At 29.1% G+C, this 21386-nt stretch overlaps 1 protein-coding gene across 1 annotated transcript in view; it reads left to right on the top strand.

Moving 5' to 3' along the window:
• The window catches only part of LOC113367210 (MTSS1-like protein), a gene marked incomplete at its 5' end in the record, with an annotated part of 143299 nt that overhangs the window by 79696 nt on the left and 42217 nt on the right, over positions 1-21386 (top strand). The window contains 1 exon segment of the mRNA XM_026608840.1: positions 15067-15184. Within this exon segment, the coding sequence (XP_026464625.1) occupies positions 15067-15184 (118 nt within the window).

Here is a 21386-nt window from a genome sequence, read left to right as displayed (position 1 = left end):
CATCAGAATTTGAGAAAATGAATAGTTCTTTTGACATTTGTTGAAATTAAAATTAGACTATTTACTTGGTATAATGATAGAGTACTTGGAATTGAACATAATAAACCATTAAAGTCCTGGAAACTGGTTCAATTATAAAAATTATTGATTTTTGAAAATTTGCTTTTAGAAAATACTCCGAGTCAAAGTGTTCGTTCGTTTTCAATTATGTGTAATAAATCCACTGGGAATGCTTTTAATCACTCATAAATTAATTTATTTTTTATCGATTAAGTCGATTATTTAAACATATCGGGAAGTTCATGTAACTTGCCTCAAGGCTAAATACCAAACCAACTAGTTTATTATTTTATTTGCTTTTATTTTATATTGAATCATCATACTACGGATATCACTTTAATGTAAATACTATCCTTTATTTTGTACTGTTTTTTGTTATGTTGTTGTTCATTATTGTTACTAGATGTTAAATTATTTAACAGTTGTAACAAATATTGTAATTAAAAAAAATTCATATCTTGACAATAATTTTAACCAATTATCAAAAAGACACAATATTCATATTACTTTTTCTTCATTGAAATAATTAAAATTTTTATATTCCAACTAGCGATGAATAACTCACTCTGGAGTTATCACTCCGACACAACTCTTCCCTCGGAGTGATTCCGAGTGGAGTTGTCTCACAGGATTTGTCACATCCAACTTCCCTAAACTGGTACTAAATCTGTTAACATGTGCAGATATTTGCTTGAGATTTTTTACTAATACAAAGATTTGGGTCGAAAGAAGTTTTTTTTAACTTCCCGAGGGAGAAGTTTATGTTTTCATCAAAAAATCCGATTCGCTAATTTTATGTTTTCTCGACGTTTCAAGCCATTCTAAATCGAATGAGACCAAATTTGGATAAAGTATGTGTGTGTGTGTAAACACATTTTTGCCGTAAATCGTCGTTTTCTCAAAAATGGCTGGACCGATTTCTAAAATTTAAAAGCCATTCGATGTATCTCGATGAGGACTAGGGTTTATCAATTTTGAGCGACGATCATCCAAGCCGTTTCTTCGTAAATAGCAGAAAAGTGAAAAATTTTCCGTCCACGTTTTAGCACTATAAGTTATTGCTAGAGATCGGCCGGGCCGTTTTCTTGTAATAAAATGTTTAAAAAAAATTTTCTTTATGATTTTTATTAGTTTTATGCTGGTACATACCATAGTCTTCTAGATCATACTAAAATATTACGCCCCTACGACAACTCGTTTAGCTTTAAAAATTCGTCAAAGTTTGCAAAAATTAGTATCGTTTTTTTGGCATTTGTCAAAATTAGAAATTTTATCGACGTTTTCTCAAAAACGCCTGAACCGATTTCAGAAATTTAAAAACCATTTGATGTGTTTCAATGAGGACTATCGCTTGCCAGTTTTGTGCGAAGTGCGTTTCATTGAAATTTTGAAAAAAACTGTTAGACTTTTCGTCCACATTTAAGCTCATCCTACCGAACCGATTTTAAAAAATCAAAAACTGTTCGAAAGATATTAATTGGGAATGATACTGATTAGTTTTAGGTGCAAATCTACCGAGCCGTTTTCTTGTAATTAACTGTTGAATAAAAAAATTAAGCGGATTTTCATGGTACTTTTTTGGGCGATATATATCATGGTCTTATAGAACTTACTGAAATATTACGGCCTTACGACAAATAGTTGATTTTAAAAATTCATCAAAGTTTGAGAAAATGAGTAGTTCTTTTGACATTTGTTAAAATTAAAATTAGACTATTTACATGGTATAATGACAGAGTACTTGGTCTTGAACATAATAAACCATTAAAGTCCTGGAAACTGGTTCAATTATAAAAAATATTGATTTTTTAAAATTTGCTTTTAGAAAATACTCCGAGTCAAAGTGTTCGTTCGTTTTCAATTATGTGTAATAAATCCACTGGGAATGCTTTTAATCACTCATAAATTAATTTATTTTTTATTGATTAGGTCGATTATTTAAACATATCGGGAAGTTCATGTAACTTGCCTCAAGGCTAAATACCAAACCAACTAGTTAATTCTCGAAAAGGAAACAATTAAAAAATGTGAGGTATTATTATTTTGTGAAAAATATTAAACACAAAGATTTGTTCTTATTTCATATACAATATCAATATATCATCAATATCAATCATCATATTACGGATATTTAGTGCAGTAAACGGAGAGGAAAAAAGGGTATAACCTCTGAATTTTTTTACTGTGCTCCGAATTTCATGAAATTTTGGAATTAGGTTCATCTTACTCTCAAATTCAAAAGTGAAAACAATTCGGGTTGCGCCATCACCCCCCGGGGGGATGACCCCCCTTCTCAATTGTGTAATTACATTTTTTTAAAATAACGTCGGAAATCGATAGAAGAGCTAATTATAATAAAAAAATATCTTCTATAGTTTTTCAAAAAAACTAATACTTTTCAAGTTACTGGCCACTAAAGATTCATATATTTTTGGCGTTTTTCTTCGTCTTTTTGCAAATATCTCCTAAATTATACATTTTAACGAAATTCATGTAATGAACAAAATAATGTCAATAAAAATCTTAATAAATCGGTATTACATAAAGTGTTCTAGGAAAAATATTAAGCAAGATTTGAAAGAGCAAAGTCGTTTTATATTTCGTTCAAGATTTAATTGTTGTATTTAAAGCCATCTAGTGTCGAGGTTTTACATTTTATGCATTTCGGTGAAATTGGGTTTTATAGTGCTCAACGTAAGCTTTAAAATGAGTGCTGTTACAAGTTTCTTGCGTGTAAAATGAGTGAGCTATCATGCAAATAAGAAGGCATATACGAAGTTTTTTTCTTTTAAATCATACGATTTAATGAGCGCCATTTCCACCAGAATGAAAGTAATTCACATTCCATCTACAATTCACTTCATTATAGACATCTTGATGGATTCTAGTAGATTCACTACTTTAGTACAAACTATTTTTAGAAAACTCACGATTTTATAAAAACTTTTTTTTTCAATTTGCGCGGTCGCGCAGTCTTTAAACATTCATAACTCTGTCAATTTTTGTGTGAAAGAAAAATAATAAAAAACAATAATAAGCCAGAAAGATTCCTTTGATTTTTATCTATAAGCTTTTGTACGTATCTTTTATTCTTTTTGAGATATAATGAAAATAATTTCGATTTTTAAAAAAATTGAAAAAAAAAAGTTTTTATAAAATCGTGAGTTTTCTGAAAATAGTTTGTACTAAAGTAGTGAATCTACTAGAATCCATCAAGATGTCTATAATGAAGTGAATTCTAGATGGAATGTGAATTACTTTCATTCTGGTGGAAATGGCGCTCATTAAATCGTATGATTTAAAAGAAAAAAACTTCGTATATGCCTTCTTATTTGCATGATAGCTCACTCATTTTACACGCAAGAAACTTGTAACAGCACTCATTTTAAAGCTTACGTTGAGCACTATAAAACCCAATTTCACCGAAATGCATAAAATGTAAAACCTCGACACTAGATGGCTTTAAATACAACAATTAAATCTTGAACGAAATAAAAAACGACTTTGCTCTTTCAAATCTTGCTTAATATTTTTCCTAGAACACTTTATGTAATACCGATTTATTAAGATTTTTATTGACATTATTTTGTTCATTACATGAATTTCGTTAAAATGTATAATTTAGGAGATATTTGCAAAAAGACGAAGAAAAACGCCAAAAATATATGAATCTTTAGTGGCCAGTAACTTGAAAAGTATTAGTTTTTTTGGTAAACTATAGAAGACATTTTTTTATTATAATTAGCTCTTCTATCGATTTCCGATGTTATTTTTAAAAAAATGTAATTATACAATTGAGAAGGGGGGTCATCCCCCCGGGGGGTGATGGCGCAACCCGAATTGTTTTCACTTTTGAATTTGAGAGTAAGATGAACCTAATTCCAAAATTTCATGAAATTCGGAGCACAGTAAAAAAATTCAGACCTAAAACGCTCCGTTTACTGCACTAATTATTTTCATGTAAATTCTATCCTTTACACTCTTATTTATTTAAATTTATGTTATTATTTATCAATATTACTAGATGTTAATTATTTAACAGTTGTAATAAATATTCAAATGAAATAAAAAAAATATATACAAGGTTTACTGCACTATTTTCATATAAAAATAAACATATTCAAAGAATTCTATATTTTCTCTTCAAAAATAATCACAAAATTGATTTTGATTCCCAAGTTTTTTGTCAATTTGAGTATTGTATGCATATTTAAATGCATAAAATAGTAATTATTATGATAAAATGAACAAAAATGTTTGAACTATTTGCAAACTATTTCCAAAGTCTTAATAAATCCTTAGATATGTTAACAACACACTAAAGAACACATTTGTCTCAAGTATTAGGTTTCAAAGTTATCGGAGTTGTGGAGTTGTTAAGTAGATATAACTCCTCTCTGAAGCGGAGTCAAATCCTAACCGATCCGTCTTCGGATATGATATAAGCCTATCTCTAAAGACGAAACTCCTTTAACAAAAAAAAGATGTTATTTATAAATTTAAATTTGTTTGGATTGTAATTGTTCTTATATTGGCCAGTCTTGTCAGAATTTAGATAAAAGTCTCAAGCAGCATGAATTACAATGCGAAAAAATAGATAATAAAAAATTTAAAAGGACGCTTGTGAATTATGGTAATATCAACAACCATAAGTTTGATTTTGATAATCCACAAATCTTATTCCACGAAAAAGACTTATTTAAACGGAGCATGGCAGAATCAATGTTAATAATTTGGACTAACAATAGCGTAAATCTGAGAACCGACACAAATATTTTACACGACTCTTATATAAACATCATTGATAATTCATAATTTTTTTTTATTTATCTTATTCTCTTCAATAAATTAATCTGATTTCACATTTGTTGATTTTCGTATGCGATCGCGCACTCCATTTGTTTACATATAATAATACCCATTTAGTTTAAAATATTTTTGTAAATATTCACATAGCTTAGATGGTTTTTGTATTTTCAAAAATTAAATGTAATTCAAATAAAATATTGAAGAATGTGTTAGTATGTAAGTAACTGTTTTGAAATTACACAGAAGATGAGGCATACCATGGTCTCGAAACGTGTAATTACCAAATAAAGTGTTTGCTAAAAATCTGAGTGTTGTATTGTTCATATTTAACATTTAATATTCGTTTCACTCATATCACAAAATTCTATAATATATCAATAAGTACTAGCTGACCCGGCAAACGTTGTTTTACCATAGAAAATATGTCTAGTATGATAATAACTAATTGATTGTAAATTGGTATATAAGCGAAAGGGGCACATAACAAAAAACATAGTGTATCTACTGCAAAGCGCGTCACATATAAATGTTCCTGGATCATATTAATAGACTTTGCAAGAGCCAACCTAATCTAAAACTGATTTTATTTGAATTGTTGTACTTTTTATTTAGGAAGAAAAACCGGTAATTCATTTTTAAATAATGTTGTCGTGGCATGCATACCTAGCGTATTGACTAATAATTATGACTAATATTTATCCTTTGAATTCTAATTTATAGTATATTTTTTAAGTAAATCTTCTTTAGGCGTGACTAGGGTGTAAATCCGTACAAATGCAACGAAAGTGCGTTACGGTCGAGTCGAGTGCCAATGCAATGATTCGTCATTCGCTCTCGATGGTATCATTTCTATACGGGTCGATTGTGATTAGTCGTCGTGTATGTGAATAGAGTACCGGAAACAACGTTGTATGCGTACCGGTATCAACATGGAAATCGGCATAGATAAATAAACATTTTAAAGTTACATCGTAGTACAAATTTGATTTAATGAGAAATACCTGAATCAGAAAAATATTTTACTCTGTTCCTTGAAAATAATAAACGTAAGTTCATTGATTAGAAATTATTTTTATATTATTTGTAGTTTCTTATATCTTTGAAGTTATTGAAATGGAAAATATTATTTAGACAAGACAGATATTACAGCTGTTCAAAGAATGAGATTATATCGCAAGCGAAAAAGTAAAAAAAATACAAGTAGTCAATGAATGTATGTTAATTTTAATTAATGAAGTTCTTCAAACACAATTACATGATGAGTGAAGTTGCAAAAACAATATTTGTTTAGGCGTTGTTTAACATAATTCGCTGTGTGAACGAATGTTATAGAATTCATTAATCAGCAATTACTTCATTTCTCTAATGAAGGCTCATTTCTAAATGCTAATTACAATGACAAACCGATCATGTCATATTTGAAGTATGACTTTAATTACATTATTGTTTTGGAATATTATACATATTTTTAATGCTATTATAAATATATAATTTATAATTTATCATTATATAAATGTGTATAATGGTTGACACTAATAAATGTGTGCATCACGAGTGTTACCATATTACTAATAAACGTATTACCATATTACTAATAAATGTATTTATTTTTACTTTTTGTACAGTAGCAAATAGGTTTTTTCTTAATCGCGTGTGAACCTTACGCGCACTCTTTTTTATGATGTATATATGTTTACACATACCTATAGTATACAATTATTATATCTTTGATTATTTGATATTTTATTGCGTTCTCTAATTCTTGATAGTAATAATATACGTTTTATTTAAAAATATTATTTCATTTTCTGTGACACTGATCATAAAACATATATTTGTTAAATTGAAATTTCGTCAAACACATTTAATTTTATAAACTTTACTATAAATATTTAATGAAAATAAATTTCAATAATCTCACAAATATATTTTACTTGCTACACTTTCCATCAATAACTTTCTATCAATGCAAAATTTGCAACATGAAAACACTTCTTCAACTGCTAAAACTTCAACCAACCGCATAACGGACTATCATAGAAACGCATCATAAATCGTTGTATTCAAATATCACAATATAATCATAGAACAAATGTTCCTGGAACTGCAGTGTGCTGTACCTCTCAGCAGATGGTCTACTGTTCCTAAGTTTATTGCTCGAATTATTCGTAGGTCGTTGGTATAGGTAAGATCAAACTGATTCTACGATTCATTTGTTAAACATTATTGAAATTACCAAAAATATAATATTTTGGCTATAAATTGAGACTTTTAATATACCCTAGTGCCTACATGCGATCTACATGCACACGATGAGCAAAACCAATTTAAAATCGGATCAGTGTTTTAGGCGTTTATTGCGGACGGACAACATTTTTTTTTTTTTTTTATTTATTATTCATAGCAAGCTATACAAAGTACATTCAGCTACATTTGTTACAGTTATATATTAATTGACGGCGTGAGAAGGATCGCTATCCTGTGATAGCGCCTTTATAGATGTTAAGTTATGTTTTGTAGTAAATCATTGCAGATTCTTTTCTTTAGACGCTTTGGTGGTAAAGGCTTGAGCAGATTTGACGCTAATACGTTTGGATGACGACTTAGACGAGCTTTATATCTGGCGCAGTATAGATTGATTTCTTCTTCAATAGTTTGGATTCTGAGATCTTGATGAATCAACCAATTTGGAACGTATTTTGGAGCGTTCACGATTTCTTTCAAAATTTTGTTTTGGAACCTTTGTAGAATAGTTATATTCGATTTACTGGCCGCACCCCATAGTTGTAGGACGTAGGACCATATTGGTTTAATTATTGTTTTGTAGATTAGTAGTTTATTTTCTATTGTGACTTGTGATTTCCAGCCCATTAACCAATTAAGTTGCCTACGTGTTAATTCAAGCTGCTGACGCTTCTTAAGAATGTGTTCATGCCAGGTTAAGGGGGTCTTCCTATGTGATGAGTTGAAAAAATTGAATTTTTTTTTATTTCATATTTCAGTAGATTATACCTTTAAAAATAACATATTAAAATTTCAAATCGATATCTCAAATAGTTTTTGAGTTACAGTCATTTAAAAAGTATACATATAGTATATAGTACAACGATCATTTTATCTTTAAACGCGTTTTTCTCAAAACTGTGTTTTTCAAACTTGTCTCCATTGTATCTCAGAAACGGCTGGACCGAATTACTTGAAATTTACAGGGCACATTCAATATATTTAAACGCATGGAATGATCTATTATCAATCAAAAATTTCAAAACTTCGATTTTTTATAGCAAAAAAACTAAAAAAAAAAACGCCTAATTTGCAACTTTTATTTCAAATGTCTATAAAACATCCAATTTTTTTTGTATTCATTTGATTGTAGATCATTCCGTGCTTTTAAGCCTACAAATTAAAACGCCGTTTATTTTTTTTTGGTCAGATGAGCCGATCAGCCGGAATCGTGGAGACAGTGGGAGCTCTTTTTTTTGAGGCGGGGGTGTTTAGAGCGCTGTAACTCTAGTTGGACTAAATTTTTTTAGCTGAAATTTTATATTTATACTGTCCAAATATGTATTAATAAATGATAAAAAACTTGAAGCTCTAACTATTTACTGGTCGTAGAGAAAAAATTCTAAAATATCCCTAAAAAACAGGCCGTCACATAGGAAGACCCCCTTAATCTTCTATCTAAATGTAATCCCAGATATTTAACAACATTGGATACAGGAACTAAATCACCATTCAATCTAACAGGAGGGCATGAACCTTGTCTTAAGGTAAAAGTAACGTGAACTGATTTAGAGTTATTCACTTTTATTCTCCATAGTTTCATCCACTTTTCTACTTCATCTACATGTTTTTGTAGAATTTCCGAGGCAAGCAATTGGTTGTCATGTTGAGCTAGAATTCCCGTATCATCTGCAAAGGTAGCAATCATGGTTTCTGCATTTGTAGGTATATCAGCAGTATATATAATGTAAAGCAGCGGACCCAGAACACTACCTTGGGGAACTCCGGAAGAAATATTTTTAACATTAGATGGAGCATCATTAAAACTGACAAAGAACCTTCTATCACAGAGATATGATTTTAGGAGGAGATAATAGTTGTATAGTAAATTCTTCTTTAATTTGTACAACAAGCCGTTATGCCAAACTTTATCAAACGCCTGACTGATGTCAAGAAAAAGGGCTGAACAATATTTTTTTAAGTGAAAGGCTTTATAAATGGAATCCACAACTCTATGTATTTGTTCTACTGTTGAGTGTTGTCTAATGAACCCAAATTGATGTTTTGGCATAAAATTGTTATCTTCTAAAATGTTTATGATTCTTTTGTGAATAACTTTTTCAAAAATTTTTGAGAGGCAAGATAGAAGACTAATGGGCCGGTAGGAAACTGCATCAGTAGGATTTTTTCCAGGCTTGAGAATTAAGATTATTTTCGCCAATTTCCACGATGAAGGAAAATACTTCAGCCGTAATATGGCATTAAATAATATAGTTAAAAATCTCTTACCTTTATCAGGAAGGTGTTTTATTAGACCAAATGTAATCGCATCATTACCAGGAGTTTTTCCCAATTTAGTGTTACTAATCTCGTAGAGCACTTCAGAATACTTAATTTTTGGAATGGGTTCGTCTGTGAAATTACCGTCATTCAAGTAATCTGTGATAAATTGATCGTTAGGTACAATACAAGGATGAGGAGTGAAGACCTTTTCAAGGTGATTCGCAAAGGTCTGCTGATCTTCTGCTGATCTAGACCAAGAACCATCATCATTTATAATTGGAGATACCGTGGAGGTTGGTCTTTTCATATTTTTCGTGGCTTTCCAAATGGAATGGTCATGAACAGACAAATCACTTAAGTAGGACTCCATATGTTTGTTTTTTAAATCAAACAAATATTCTTTAAGTTCTTTAATAGCTTTATTCAGTTTAGCTTTGTCATCCGGAAAATGAGTATTTTGCCACCTTCTACGCAGTTTTCTTTTACAGGCTATGAGTCTTTTAGCTTCGAGGGGACAGAAAAATCGCTCAACAATATCATTTGTGGGTGTAGAATAGCGAGCCGCATCAGTAATATTTTTATTGAGAATACCTATTGCATTATCGATATCATCTGTACTTTTTAGAGGTACTTTGCAGCATAAATTGTCATCAATATATTTAGAAAATAATTCCCAATTAGTTTTTTTATTTGTTAATGATGGACTTTTAGATTGCAATTTGAACTTTGAGCTAAATGTAACAATAATTGGAGTGTGGTCAGAAGATAAGTCAAGACTTGATTCAGCTTTTAATTGTTCATCTAATATACCCTTGAATATACAGAAGTCTAGAAGGTCTGGAATTTTAGAAGTGTCTCCAGGCCAATAAGTTGGTTCACCTGTTGATAAGTGTTTAAGTCTGCAGTTAACCATGGATTTATAAAGTTGCTTACCTCTTGGATTGCTTAATCTCGAACCCCATGAACAATGTTTAGCGTTATAATCTCCTCCAGCTAAAAATATTGGTCCCAAAGAAGTAAAGAATTCACTAAATTTTTCATGAGAAATGTTATGTCTTGGTGGACAGTATAATGCACTTACAGATAAAGCTCCAATTGAAGTTTCAATCACTACATTAGTTGCTTGTAAAAAATGTTCCGCATAAGACTGAGCCATATAGTGTTTAATTGTTGATTTTATAAGCACAGCACTACCGCCGTGGGACAACATGACACTAATTTTATACATATTAAGATATTGATACATATATGTTTATTTTCCTAACAATAAATCCAATAAATAAAAAACAACTTGTTTTTTGTGAATGTTTATTTACGACGTTTCGGAACTAGATACGTTCCATCATCCGGTTTCTTCTGTCAAAAACACTTTTTATATGGGAATAAACACATTAATATTACAGGCGTGGGATTCGAACCCGATCAGTTTTGACTTTCTTAAATGCAAATACAAAATGGCCGCTAGCTTCGAAACCGCTAACCCTGCCTTCCCAAAAATTTAATCAGTTCTTCATCTTGTCGATACAAGTACTTTGAGTTATTAAAATCGGGCGCTCCGTTCGCTTAAAAATTGAGTTTTTGCCGTTTTTGGCACTTTTTGTCCCGTATTTTCGCAATGGCTAGACCTGCCATCGCCAAAAACTAATCAGCACGTCTCCATATCAATTCGAATCGAATGTTCTTTGAGTTATTCAAATCGGTTGATCGGTGTTCCCGAAATCGTCGACGAAGATTTGTATCCACACACACTCACGCACACACACATACATCCATTTTTTCTAAAGTATGCCAAAATATTCAGAACCCTTTGACATGTGAAGATATATAACAATGTTTATTTTCCGCTTTTTTGCGATTACTATAACTGCCCTACGAAAGAATTTTTTTTTAATTATAGAAAATAAAAAATAAAATTAAGTAGCAAAAATTATTTACCTGCAATATTGATCTATCTATCCATAACACTAATTTTTTGTTTAAAACACTGGGAAAAAATTTTTTTAGAATATTTGTAAAATTTGACTTCACACGGCTAAGTTAATGTCTGTAATGGACTTCTGTTACACAGATGTGTCTAAGGTCAAAACGCGAATATTGTTTTGTGGTCCTTGCATTGACAATTTACGAAAAAAGGGAATTATTTTTTAATTTGAAAAAGTATAAATATTTTGTTGTTTTAGACAAAACGGAGAATTATTTTCATATACATATACATATACACACATATGCATGTACATATGTGTACATACATACATGTATACAAACACTTATATGCATTATAGTGTTAGAAGTATCGAGGCAAAGTATCGATACCGAGTACTGAAAAAAGAATCGAGGCAAAGTATCGATTCCGAAAAAGTATCGTGGCAAAAGTATCGATACTACTCAGTATCGAATATCGAGTACTTTTCACCAAAATCAAACATAAGTGCAAAATATATCTAAAACTCTCTACATATCGAATTTCAATATTATGATAAATTCTATTGCCTGTATTTCATGCCGTTAAATCAGCATCATTTTCAACATTTGGAAAAGTTTAAAACAATAAATTTTCGATACTAATTTCAAATTCGATTTATGTGAAAAAGAAAAATACTCATTATTTAAAAAATAGTATCGTTTTGTGACGAAAGTATTCATTTATTTTTTCAAAAAAAAAAAAATCAGTAATTCTAAAATAGTATCGTTTTGTGACGAAAGTATTCATTTATGAAATTAGTGTCGGCTAATTTATATCAAAAAGAAAAATACTCAATAATTAAAAAATAGTATCGTTTTGTGACGAAAGTATTCATTTATAATAATAGTGTCGGCTAATTTATTTCAAAAAGAAAAATACTCATTAATTAAACAATAGTATCGTTTTGTGACGAAGGTATTCATTTATAATAATAATGTTGGCTAATTTACTTCAAAAAGAAAAATACTCATTAATTAAACAATAGTATCGTTTTGTGACGAAAGTATTCATTTATAATAATAGTCTCGGCTAATTTATTTCAAAAAGAAAAATACTCAATAATTAAAAAATAGTATTGTTTGTGACGAAAATATTCATATATGGATTTAGTATCGGCTAATTTATTTCAAAAAGAAAAATACTCATTAATTAAACAATAGTATCGTTTTATGACGAAAGTATTCATTTATAATAATAGTGTCGGCTAATTTATTTCAAGAAAAATACTCATTAATTAAAAAATAGTATCGTTTTGTGACGAAAGTATTTATTTGTGAATTTAGTATCGGCTAATTTATATCAAAAAGAAAAATACTCAATAATTAAAAAATAGTATTGTTTTGTGACGAAAGTATTCATATATAGATTTAGTATCGGCTAATTTATTTCAAAAAGAAAAATACTCACTAATTAAACAATAGTATCGTTTTGTGACGAAAGTATTCATTTATAATAATAGTGTCGGCTAATTTATTTCAAGAAAAATACTCATTCATTAAAAAATAGTATCGTTTTGTGACGAAAGTATTTATTTATGAATTTAGTATCGGCTAATTTATATCAAAAAGAAAAATACTCAATAATTAAAAAATAGTATTGTTTTGTGGCGAAAGTATTCATTTATGGATTTAGTATCGGCTAATTTATTTCAAAAAGAAAAATACTCATTAATTAAACAATAGTATCGTTTTGTGACGAAAGTATTCATTTATAATAATAGTGTTGGCTAATTTATTTCAAAAAGAAAAATACTCGATAATTAAAAAATAGTCTAATCTTTCGAAGTATTCAACCTATGTAAACTAGGCTTTTATTCAATCGCGTTAGTTATAATACTGATTAAGAATGATATTAGAAATAATTGTGTTAAGAAATCTTTAGAATTATTTTACTATTATCCTATTACATATAATAGTTGTATGTGCACAGATGCACTGGACGCTTTTGCATATTATGTTCTTCTTACAATAGATTAGGTACAATGACCATCCTTTTAACCCGAAAGTAAACAGCTTATTGTAAAAATTGGAGACATGATCAATTGTTAATTGTACCTTCAGACACAGGTTGGAAAAACCTATATATTTTTATTATATTTAATAATAAAATGATTAGGAAATAATTAATTGATTTCAATGGAATGTAAAAGCAAAAATTAGTTATAAGTTTAGATCGCGACGATATGATTTGTCGATGCCGCGGCATCCGCGTCGAACAATGAAAAAACAAAGCTGCTGCCGCTACAATCGTAAGTCTTACTTATTTTAGAAATAAGTATCGGCTTTCGAAATTAATATCGCAAATATAATAATTTCAATAGAAATACTCATTAACCATAAGTTAGTATTTATTAATAATAAAATAATTTCTATGGAAATACTTAACGATTATAAAGTAGTATTATTTTAGAAAAAAAGGTATCGGCTTTAAAAATTAGAATCGGAAATATAATAATTTTAATGGAAATACTAAACGATTATAAAGTATTTATTCTAGAAAAAAAAAGTATCGGATTTAGAAATTAGAATCGGAAAGAAAATAAATTTTAATGAAAATACTTAACGATTATAAAGTAGTATTTATTTTCGAAAAAAAAGTATCGGCTTTAAAAAATTAGAATCGGAAATCGAATGTCTTAATAAATTATTTAACCAAAGTTGGTTGCGAGACAATTTCGTAGATAACAAGATTTTTGCATACAATATATACAAAATTTATTATCGTTGATAAACATATGCTCTCGGGGGTAACAGAAATTATATTATCGACGTACGTAATCTTAAACTCTAATTCTTTTAATTATTGTTAATCATTGGCTCCGAACTGGGGGCATTCATATACATTTTCTTTAACAAAAACCACATCGCACTCGACTTATCGCTTGTTTCGTTTGTTATCTGTGAAGAGCGACAAAAGAGAATGAGTGGTGTTCATAAAATGCGGTCGAACTTTTGGTGAGGTCAAAAAATATAGCCGATACTTTTTTAGTAGAATCGGCGCAAAGTATCGATACCGCCAAAAGAATCGGCCTGAAGTATCGATTCCAAAAGTACTCAGTGTCGAAGTCAAAGTATCGATTCTTACTCAGTATCGATACTATCGTTCTAACGCCATATGCATATACATATACACATACCTATATTTTAACTATATGCACACACAATACACTACATATATATGTATGCATATACATGAAATCATTTTAAATATTAATCGTTTTTAATTAGATTTAAAAAAATTATATTGCATTTTTGATAGTTCTGCTATAACAAACTCTTTTATAGTATTTATTATATTTTCAGTTCACATATTATTTTGAGGACTTGCTATATTAATATTCAATTTGTCTCATCATTTGGCCGAGAAAGCATTGGATATGTGCGAGAGTGAATAGTTTTTTTTTTTAAAGCGAATCTTAATAATTGTTTGCTAACGTTAAAATAATTTTTAATTTTGTATTTTCTGGTAGCAAGCTTATAACTAGTTTTTGATTAGCATTATTTGAAATAATATAATTTTTTATTTTACATAATATTGTCCAAATCTATCAAAGTATAAAGTTATACGTATACCTGAGGTATATATGGTTTTCTATGTATAAAGTTATACCAATTTTAAATTACAAGGTTAGGTCAATTCTGTGTGCCAAGGCGCTCATATCCTATGTTTTTATAAAATTCGTGATTTTCTTTAAACTTTTCTACTACTCATTCTGTCCCATTTAACAGGCAACAAATATTAATCATGGAGATAGCGGATCTGCAGCATTGGTTACGAAATCAGAGAGCAGTTCTTCACGTAGTCATGTAGAAACTGTGAGTGAGCGACCGCACACGATTTCAGCAGGTTCGTTCATTTATTGTCTCACTTACATTGCTTGATACGCAGGAATAGACTGTGTATACTGAATATATATATATATATATATATATATATATTATAAAATTTTATGATATGAGTGGAACGAATATTAAATGTTTATTATGAACAAAACAGCACTCAGATTTTTTTAACACAACTTTATTTTATGATTACAAACGTTTCGAGACCAAGGTGTGCCTCATCTTCAGTGTAATTTTCAATAACAGTTACTTATTACTAAACACTCTTTAATATTTTATTTAAAAACTATATTTTGACTTTTGAATATAAAACACCAACTATTCCTTGCATTGGCAAGTGACAATTGTTTCAATCAAAGCTTGACACGGTACTAACTTCGGACTAACAATAGCATAAGTCTGAGAACCGCCACAAATATTTTACATGACACTTATATAAACACTTATATAAATAAGTTATAATTTTTTTATTTAGCTTATTCTTTTCAATAAATTAATCTGTTTTTTCATATTTTTCGAATTTTGTATGCGAGCGCTTTCCTATTGTTTACATTTTAGTGTTACCCATCCTGTCTCCGTTAGATACTTCAGATTTGTTTCGAATAATTCTGTAAATGTCACATGTCAGTTATTACCGTGTCAAGCTTTGATTGAAACAATTGTCACTTGACAATGCAAGGAATAGTTGGTGTTTTATATTCAAAAGTCAAAATATAGTTTTTAAATAAAATATTAAATAATGTTTAGTAATAAGTAACTGTTATTGAAAATTACACTGAAGATGAGGCACACCTTGGTCTCGAACCGTTTGTAATCATAAAATAAAGTTGTGTTAAAAAAATCTGAGTGCTGTTTTGTTCATAATAAACATTTAATATATATATATATATATATATATATATATATACATATATATATATATATATATATATATATATATATCTAGATAGTTTTTTCGACGTTGAAACATATTTCAAAGTAACTAGCAGCCCATTCGTCGAAATAAAAAAGGTATAAAGTATAAAAACTTTTATTTATACGTTTCGACACAAGATGCGTGTCATCATTCAGCAACTACAACAATTTGAAAATTTTATTAACTAATATAAACAACAATATAGATTAATTATAGCATAGAGAAACATTATACACACCACAGGACAAAAACACTCAACAAAAATTTATTTTCAAAAATTAAACTTAATAACATATTAGAGAAAAACATTTTTTTAGAAAAAATTATGAATAACTAAAAGATTTGAAAACTAATTTGACTAAAAGTTATGAAATGCATAATTGTGAAGCGAGAAACACGCCCATACCGAGCATCCAGACTCGACTGAATTATTTCAATAGGCGTATTGATAGGAATGGGAGGGGACGCATCAAGGACAAATTCTCGAGGCACGAAAACGAATCGAACACAGTGCTTGAACTGGAATTGATCAAAAGGAAAAAGCAAACCAATGTAAAAGTTAGAACAAGAAAAAACAATATTGTAAAAAATAATATAAAAGAGATAAGCAAATTATTTTTTTGTTTTTTTAATAAAATCAATAACAATCTGGTAACTATCATGTAAAAGGTGGGATGAATTGCGTTTATTAACACAAGAGGAGGAATTTAATGAAATAAAAAAGGATTCAGCAAATTTTCTAAGGTCAATATTTTTTTCGATATAAAGAATAACCGGATGTGAAGTGTTAAAAGTGTGATTGAGATTGAGCATATGATCTGAAAACATCGTTTTGAATTAGTTTGGATTTTTTGAATTATAAATATGTTGATTAACTATCTTATAAATATACTGGGAACTTTCTCCAATATAACACATGTTGCAATCATTGCAATCCAACCTGTAAACAGAATCGGTGACCCTATCAGACGGGGTTCCAGACTTAAGAACCGAAAAAAGGCAATTAAACGTATTATCAAAACTAAAAACTAATCGGAATCCTTCTGAAGAAAATAACTTTTTTAAAAAATATGAAAAATTGCTTAAAAAAGGTAAACAGATAGTTCCTTTGTATTGGGCGGAAGAGGAAGCTATTGAATTTGAACAAGAAGGTGAAAATGAATTATTAGAATTAGTTTGTAAATAAATTAATCTATTATTAATGATGTTGTTGACCAAGTGCGAAGGGTAACTATTGTCTTTGAAAACGGAACGAATAAGAGTCAAATTTTTTTCCCAAAACATACTGTTACTTAGTAAAATAGCCCTGTCTATAAGAGAGATAATGACAGAAATTTTAATGGAACGCGAATGAAAAGACAAATAATTTAAATATCTTCCTGACCACGTTGGTTTCTGTTAAAGTTACTTTAACTAACGACCCCACCGATCATTTAAACAGACAAACGCACAAACTCATTGGCAATTTAATTACAAAAAAACAAATCTCCAAATCATTAGGTTTTTCTTTAAAAGTTTTTCATCCCAGTTTTCCCAAGTTGTATTGTCTTCCTAAAATTCACAAACCTAATTTACCTCTCAGACCTATAGTTTCCGATTTGAATTCTCCCTTAAGTAAACTCTCCAAACATATCAGCTCCATTCTCTCTAAGGTTACTGTTTTATCTAAATTTAATGTTTCCAATTCTTTTGATTTAGTAAAAAATTTAAAGAATTTTACAATTCCTTCCAATTCTTCCTTTGTTAGTTTTGATGTCATCTCCCTTTTCACGAACATTCCTTGGGATTTGGCTTTAGAAGCTGTTTCTGCCCGCTGGAATGATATCCAACCACACACTTCGATTGACTTGGTTTGGTTTAAGACGATTTTAAATTTCATTTTTGTTAACACTTACTTTTGTTTTGATGATCAATTTTATTCGCAGATTTTTGGTTTACCCATGGGGTCTAGTATTAGCCCCCCTGTGGCTGATTTAACACTACAAATTTTAGAAAATTTTGTTTTATCTAATCTTTCTGTTCCACCTCACCTTTATTATAGATATGTTGATGACGTTTTGTTATGCCTTGACGATTCTCAGATTGTAGACACATTAGACTCTTTTAATTCTTCTAACAAACATTTGCAGTTCACCTGTGAGATTGAGTCGGATAACTTTATTAGTTTTTTAGACCTAAGAATTACTAAAAATAAAGTAAACAATTCTGTCCTGACTGATTGGTATCAGAAACCAACGTGGTCAGGAAGATATTTAAATTATTTGTCTTTTCTGCTAGTTACTTTGAAATATATATATATATATATATATATATATATATATATATATGTGAGTTTGGTGTTGATATATATTTTGATGAGTTATTTGTAATCGGGCAGTAACACTAAGTAAAAAAAAAAACTAAAGTAGTTTTGAAATACTTTATTTATCCATACGTTTCGGTCTTCATCGAGACCGTCATTCAGTGGAAAAACTAAAAGATTTTATATGATGTAGGAGGAAAATAATATAAAGTTATAGAACTTATATATAAGTATGTACTTACAGAATTAATTATACAAAAATACACTACACTATTTCACTATGATAAACCAAGCTATTAATAACTGAAACATTTAAACTATTTTTTTTTTTTTTGACAATTTTTTGGTTACATTGTAGTGTGTACAAGTTGGTTAACACTAAATACTGAATGAATTGTGTTTACAAATTTTGCGAAAGTGTAAAAAGACCGGCAAACATATGTTTTTTGTAAAATAATAAAATAATAAAAATACACGCTTCATTCAGATATAGTGGTGTTTTTGAAATGGTCTAGGATTATTTTATAGTCATTGCAAAGCGAATTGTTGTCAGTTCTTAAATTTATGGCCCTATCCTTGTGTAAAGATATTAGACATCCTTCGCTAAATCGTCTTTTAAATAAATTATTTTCGAAATGTAAAATCGTGGGATTGGAAAAATCAATGTTATGTTTGAGCTGATTAATATGATCCGTTAGTTGTGTTTTATTCTGGTTTTTATTTTTCGAGTTGCTTTTGTGTTGTGATGTTCTTTTGTGAAAATTCTGACTGGTTTCACTTATGTAGACGCAATTACAATCTAGGCCAGTGGCGTAAGTAGATCCCCCGGGGCCCGTGGCAAAATTTTCCGATGGGGCCCTATCGTGGTATTCAATTTTTAATTTATCTAATTTTGTTTAATAAACGTGTAAAGTCATTTACACGCTGTTACTATTGGCTAAAACAATTTTTAATGAATTTTATCACAAATTAGCAAACCAACTTTGACTATTTTAATTTTATGGCTTTAAATTAAATTGAATGCAATTATACAAATGGTAGAAATGTAAAGTATTGACTTATGGGTATAATTGTTTCATAATTTAATTATGATTATATAAAAATAACAAAAAATACATAAAACTTAATTTTTCTTGAGAATCAAACATGAAATATTGGTTTATATTTTTAACGTTAGAATAAATGAAATTAAACTAAAACGTATTTTTTAATAGAAATTAATCTTTCACTTTCTTAAATTTAATTATTACATAACCTTCCATTAACAATTTCTTTTTTTACTGTAATTAATTTTATTGATTGAGTAGTAACGTTCAATCTTTATAAAAATTCATGTTTTCATCAATACCACTTATTGAAAATTTTTGGACAATTTTTTTAACGAAGATGAAGACATTTATCTAGCTTCTGCTCGAAAAAACAATAGCGTGAACCCTGCATATATTCAAAATATAATAAAAATAAAATGTTAACTTCAATAAGCTATTAAGTAAATACAATCTTTTCTTACTGCTTTCAGTTGCGTAAAAGTGTCTATTCCTAAGCATTTTCTATTCCGCCTCTGAAAATTGATCGAAATTTAAATTTCCCTGGAAAAAGTGGCAAATGATTCAGAATCTGAACAAAATTTTTTTATGGCACTGTTCTATTAAATAATGGTTTTAAAATTTGTTTAGATAAAAAAAAAACATATCTGAATTTCTGATATGTCTGTTTTATCTGAACAAATAGAGCTCTTATTTAATAGATCAGTATCATTGAAAACTTCTATTGTAGGAAAATACTGAAATTTGCAACATATTAGTTCATCGGAAAAAACGCATTTTAATTTGTTTAATAATAATCTTCAATACTCGATAAAATATATTCACTTTGAGCAAACTTTCAGTAGCTTGAATATGAATTCGCAAAGCTTATCAAATTAGAGTATTACCTTCTTCTGAATATTTTTAAATCATGATAAATAATTTTGTACTACACTATTTGCGTCTTATTTTAAATTTCTAAATTCATGCCAATACTTTTCTAATTCTTAACTATTTTTTTAAATGTTTGAAAGATTAGTGGCTTTAGATTATAGCGCTTTGGATGCTGTGTCGATAGTAGTAGAATTTTACAATGAAAAACCAATAATAAAATAATTGTAATTTGTAAACTTCTTTTTATGCGAAATAGTTTCATTTTGGATTTCAACAAAACCAAATTTTAAAGCAAGAATGTCCTGCACATATAGTAGGCTTAAATATATTTAATGTTATTGAAATTGCTGACACACTTTACTTATTAGATTCAAATCTAGATAAAATATTCCATCTTCTTATATTATATACAAAATTATTCAAAATTTATAAACGATTTAAAGAAAGCGCGAAAAAATATGAAGAAACTAGTTGATGTGTTCTAATACAAATTAAAATCCCTTTGTTTAGAATGTGTTGAAATTAGGCTTGCAATAAATAGTATAATCAGCAAAATATCGATCTATCGAAGTAAGTTCGATGCAGGCCTGGTTGAATGATTAACTCCGGCTTTGAAATTTAAGAATAACTTAAAAAATATAAAATATAGGTTTCAAGTGAAATTAAATGTATGTACAATGTAAAAATATATCTCTGAGTCCGCGGCTTCCTCGGCCGGGGCTCCCTTAGGTCGGGGGCCCGTGGCATTCTGCCACCCACGCCACCCTATAGTTACGCCACTGATCTAGGCAATTAAGCTTATAAACTAGATTACTTAGGATCCTTGGGTTAAATTTCGATTTTAATTTTGTAAAAAAAGTTGAAAAAGTGTTTTCGGAGGTACAAACTACTCTAATATTATTTTTACTGAAAAGTTTACTCCACGGGTAATGTAATTCTTTAATGAAAGGTAAACTTATAGTTCCGACGTAGTTTTCAAGGTTTGAATTATCAATTCAATTATTGTGACGGTTTTGGAGATATAGGATTCTATTTTTTGTTATGGATTGGATGAGGTGTTGTGGGTAGG

This window comes from Ctenocephalides felis, unplaced genomic scaffold (genome assembly GCF_003426905.1).
Source record: "Ctenocephalides felis isolate EL2017-DRISC unplaced genomic scaffold, ASM342690v1 CF-g0.4_SCAFFOLD_01170, whole genome shotgun sequence".
Taxonomy (NCBI): Eukaryota; Metazoa; Arthropoda; class Insecta; order Siphonaptera; family Pulicidae; genus Ctenocephalides; species Ctenocephalides felis.
Note: the sequence above shows the minus strand (reverse complement) of the source record. Positions and strands in the feature narration are given on the sequence as shown.